At 47.9% G+C, this 5,053-nt stretch overlaps 2 protein-coding genes across 2 annotated transcripts; both read left to right on the forward strand.

The window, feature by feature from the left end:
• Positions 1-403: 403 nt before the first annotated feature.
• Positions 404-2,122, forward strand: LOC105570933. Its single transcript, XM_012028385.1, has one exon. It carries the CDS (start codon positions 404-406, stop codon positions 2,120-2,122), a length of 1,719 nt encoding a protein of 572 aa, XP_011883775.1.
• Positions 2,123-2,216: 94 nt separating this feature from the next.
• Positions 2,217-3,191, forward strand: LOC105570934. The gene has a single exon (XM_012028386.1). The coding sequence runs from the start codon at positions 2,217-2,219 to the stop codon at positions 3,189-3,191; it is 975 nt and encodes a 324-aa protein (XP_011883776.1).
• The last annotated feature ends 1,862 nt before the right edge of the window (positions 3,192-5,053 follow it).

Here is a 5,053-nt window from a genome sequence, read left to right on the forward strand (position 1 = left end):
GTATGCTCCCACTTCAATCATCGCCCCACCACGTTTAAAACTATTTAGTTTAGTTGGTGCCATTTGATGATATCATTACTTTTGTAGAGAAGATAGTTTTGTAGTGAAGATATTTTTGTAGAGATGCAAAAAGATAGAGTAACAAAATATATTCGGTCGTTGGAGCTTATACTTGGTGCTTTTTTTACCTTTTTTAAAATACTACTTACCCCACCATGGTGTGTTAAGAGAAAATAGCCTTACCACCAAATTGAGGGTAGTATTCAACGGGTCAAGTCCTACAAGCCGAGGTCTGTCACTCAACGATATTCTCCATGCAGGTGCTAAACTCCAGACAGATATCGTGGAAATTCTTTTGTGGATTCGCTCCCACAGAATCCTCTTCTCCACTGACATCGTAAAAATGTTTCGGCAGATCGCTCTTCACCCGGAGGATTGGGATCTACAAAGAATATTGTGGAAGAAGCCAGACGGACAGCCTGAGATATACCAACTAACAACGGTAACTTACGGTCTAAATTGCGCACTGTTCCTTGCATTACGAACATTACAACAACTTATCACGGACGAGGGTCACTGCTTTCCGCAAGCTATTATCCCAATGACAAAGGGCCGCTACGTTGACGACATCTTCGGAGGAGCCGACTCAGTCTCAGAAGCCAAAGTTATCGTTAAGCAATTAAGTGAAATCTGCAGGGCGGGCGGATTCCCATTGCAGAAGTGGAGCAGCAATTATCCGGAAGTTCTGCCCCCTACAGATGAAAATTCGCCTCTCACAGTTGAGATTGAGCCTACCCTTCACAAAATACTAGGCCTCGCTTGGAAACCTGACAAAGACACCTTCCATTTTTCCGTTTTAGACTTTTCTACTCCTACTCTCACCAAAAGGAAGATTGCCTCCGAAATCGCAAGATTATATGATCCGCTAGGATTAATATCACCAGTCCTGATAAAAGCTAAGATTATTTTACAGGAGCTTTGGGTAGTGAAAATAGGATGGGATGACCCCATTCCTTCCGAACTACATGAGCGTTGGGTGTTCTTCCGACAACAACTCTTAAAGCTTGATCAAATATCCATACCCAGGTGGCTTAAGCATGTACGCTCTAGTACCGATATCGAATTACACGGCTTTTCGGACGCTTCCCAATATGCATTGGCAGCTGCGGTTTATGTTAGAGTCCCAGTGGAAAACGGTGAGTATTCCGTGCAGTTAGTATGCTCTAAAACAAAGGTCGCGCCAATTAAACGGCTAACAATACCCCGCTTGGAACTCGCCGCAGCACTATTGCTAGCGCGCCTGATGACACTGACGATAAAGGCTCTGGAACTACCCGAGACATCTGTGTACTGTTGGTCGGACTCAGCAGTAGCTCTGACCTGGATCAACGCCCATCCATCACGTTGGAAGGACTTCGTCCACAACCACGTGTGTGCCATACAAGAGCTTCTCCCTGGCGCCTCGTGGCATTTCGTATCGGGAAAGGAAAATCCAGCGGATTGCGCCTCCAGAGGCCTCCAACCGGACCACTTGATCAACCATCATTTGTGGTGGCGGGGCCCCTGTTGGCTACAGGAACTAAAATCACTTTGGCCTTCTGCAGACTGTGTGCCTGAAGTCGAAGTCGAACTGGAAGAACGACCCGGGCAAATTTCGACTACGGTCGCCCAAACCCACTCCTACTGGAACTTGCTTGATAGGTATTCCTCCTTTACGAAGTTGTTGCGGGTTACAGCAACTTGTCGCAGGTTTGTAGCAAGGCTAAAAAGGTTGCCGCAAACATCGCCAATACATTATCCCTTGACGCCAGACGAAATAGACCAAAGTCGCAACACCTGGGTACGACTCGTACAACAAGAATGGTTCTCTAACGAGGTAAGACACGTTTCCAGAGGAGAGCCGTTGCCAAAATCCAACCCCTTAGTGAGGCTTACACCCTTTTTGGACGGAGAGGGACTCTTACGAGTTGGAGGACGACTACAAAACGCCGTAATGGATGCGGAAACCAAACACCCCCTCATCCTGCCTCGAAGGTCCCCCCTCACCACTCATAGTGGACGACGCTCACCTCAGAGCCTTGCACGGAGGCGCGCAAGTTACCTTAAACCTAATACGATCTAGATACTGGATCTTGGGCGGAAGATCATCAGTGCGATCACGCATCCTGAAATGCGTACGCTGCGCACGTTATCGAGGGATTCGAGCGCAACAATTGATGGGACAACTACCGTCAGCTCGAGTGACACCGGCACGACCCTTCCAGAATTCCGGGCTAGATTACGCCGGACCCATTGCGTTAAAAACTTGGCGAGGGCGGGCGGCTCGTACCTATAAGGGTTATCTTCCAATTTTTATATGTCTAGCAACCACCGCCATCCACATCGAGGTAGTAACAGACTACACTACGGCTGGCTTCATCGCCGCCTACAAAAGGTTTACTGGCAGGAGAGGTGTATGCCACACCCTTCAAAGCGACTGCGGAACGAACTTCTTAGGAGCTGATGCTGAGCTGCGTCGCTTATTTGATTCCTCCCCCAAGGAATTGCGAGAACTCGCTACCCTGCTCGCCAATGACGGAACGGAATGGAAATTCAACCCTCCGTCGGCACCTCATTTCGGAGGAATATGGGAGGCCGCAGTTAAATCTACCAAGTTCCATCTTCGGAGAGTCTTAGGAGAAACCGTTCTTACATACGAGGAAATGACGACAGTCATTGTGCAGATAGAAGCCGTTCTAAATTCCAGACCATTGTGTCCCCTTTCGGAGGACATCAGTGACTACTCAGCCATAACTCCAGGTCACTTCTTAATAGGCGAATCTCCCGCTATCATCCCGGAACCGAATTTGGCCGCTGAGCCGACTTCACGACTGTCGCGATGGCAACTTCTTAGACAAAAACTGGATCAATTCTGGACCCGGTGGTCCACAGAGTGCCTACAGCGATACCAAGCCATATCTAAGTGGCAACACCCTTCTCATGAAGTTAAGGAAGGATCTTTAGTGCTGATGATTGACGAACGCTATCCTCCCGGAAAATGGCCTCTTGCGAGAGTCACAAAGTTGCACCCGGGGGTTGACGGACTAATCAGAGTCGTTTCTTTGCAGACCGCCTCCTCCACCTACAAACGACCAATAGCCAAAGTCTGTATTCTGCCAGTTGAACGAGAAGGAGGGTTTTCGACGAACTAATTGTCGAAGGCGGGCGGAATGTTTGGAGAAGCGATTAGAACCCATGCAATCTGGGAATTGCGAAAAGATGGTCCTTCTTCGTAGTCCGCGCTCCGCAACTACCCAATGCATACGGGCTCTCCTATTGGTCTGTGCAAGATTCATCCTTCTGGGTCCTTTTTCATGGTCCGCGCTCTACACCTACTCGACTCGTGTGGACCGCTTCGACGGCCCGCACTTCCAGCCAATCAGGCAAGGGCCTGATCCAGCCAATCAGGCAAGGGCGCGCTCGGTACCAACTCGATTCGCACGAAACCCCTAGATTGCCGCTCTCTCCACCAATCAAACACGCAATCTGACACGGGCCCTCTCCATGGTCCGCGCTTTTCGACTAGAGGTCGAGGCTCGGACGAAGCAGGTCCTTTCCGTTGTTCGAGTGCTTCGTTACACGCCGCTTCACGGTCCGTAGTTTGGTGAACGTTCTTTTATCTGTTTGATCGATAACGCGAGTGGGAACTCTCTCTCGAGTCCTTTGGCATTATCCGAGACGAGGGAGGCTCGGAGTTTTGAAAACCGCTTCGTCCGCAAGGACTTGGTGCCCGCTAACGCACCCAGGAAAACCGCTTCGTCCGCAAGGACTTGGTGCATTCTAACGCACCCAGGAAACGCTTCGTCCGCAAGGACTTGGTGCACGCTATCGCACCCAGGGAAACCGCTTCGTCCGCAAGGACTCCCTGCGTTTGCTCATACTCTAGAATACCCGCCTATTCCAAAGGATCGTGCGCTTGCTCGCACCCAGAATCACTAAATCCTTACAACCAGCAGATCACCACCCGGATTAATGTATTGAGGATAACGAGGAAAGCGATTCCCAGTTGATGGTTCGACGTCGAGATCAGATCGGATAAGTACTCATTTCACCGACGAGAGGAATTCAGTCGCCCGTCGTCTCAGAGCATGGATTAACAGTTTACGGTTTTATTTCTACCTGTTTAATTTGACATAAATAATCATCCTTGTGATCTTTTTATTTAACGTGTAAATTACTTCCTGAGTAATAGAGCCAGCGAGTAAAGTACAAACACATTTTCTTTCTTCTGTTGTCGCCGTGGGCCTTTGCTATCGCAAAATCTCAATAAAAATGTTCAAATGATCATAACTCTGCGAAAAAAAATCGTAGAGACCTCGGCGACCCCGCGTTTTCGTCTTGGAAAGCCCTTTCGAACGAGTCCTCACTCAACCCCACATGTCATTTAAGGTTTTTTGGCTCCCTCCTCCCCCCGTCCCCCGGGAGTGCGGAGGTGGGTGTTTTTGTGGTTAAATAATAGACTTTGTGATCCCATTGTATCCTTATAAATTTCAATCCTACATTTCAAACCATTAAAAAATTATTTAGGTGGCCCGGAACTTTTGGTAGGCACTGTATATGTCAAAGGGCAGTTTTGACGACACTTTTTTTATTCTCTTGAGCCATATGTAAATTTATCATAGAAATAACGTGCCACGGGTGTTTCTTTTAAATCTTTTCTAGTTTTCAAGATAAAGGAAAGAAAGTATATAACGGCAGTTTTGACTGCTTTCTACGTTAGTTTGGCAGTTTCAACTACAGTGTATATAAATATACACTTTGTAGCAGTATAAAGGTTGTTTTGATGACGAAATGTATTGTTACGTCAAAACCTCTCGGAAATGTGGAGGTATGGAATGACGCAACTAGCAAGTTTAAGTATCTCGCTAACATGCTCGGAGGCGCGTGGAAGCGAGCCGAACGCACTTTCCTAAGGCTCTAAAAAGGCCAATGTCCGTGAGGACACTATGACTCTTTTCAAGAGCGGTGCGATCGCAGGTCCTATTTCAGGTCAAGGATATTATTCCTAGGGATA

The sequence above is a fragment of the Vollenhovia emeryi genome, unplaced genomic scaffold (genome assembly GCF_000949405.1).
Source record: "Vollenhovia emeryi isolate VEMERY1.0 unplaced genomic scaffold, V.emery_V1.0 DF941528.1, whole genome shotgun sequence".
NCBI lineage: Eukaryota > Metazoa > Arthropoda > Insecta > Hymenoptera > Formicidae > Vollenhovia > Vollenhovia emeryi.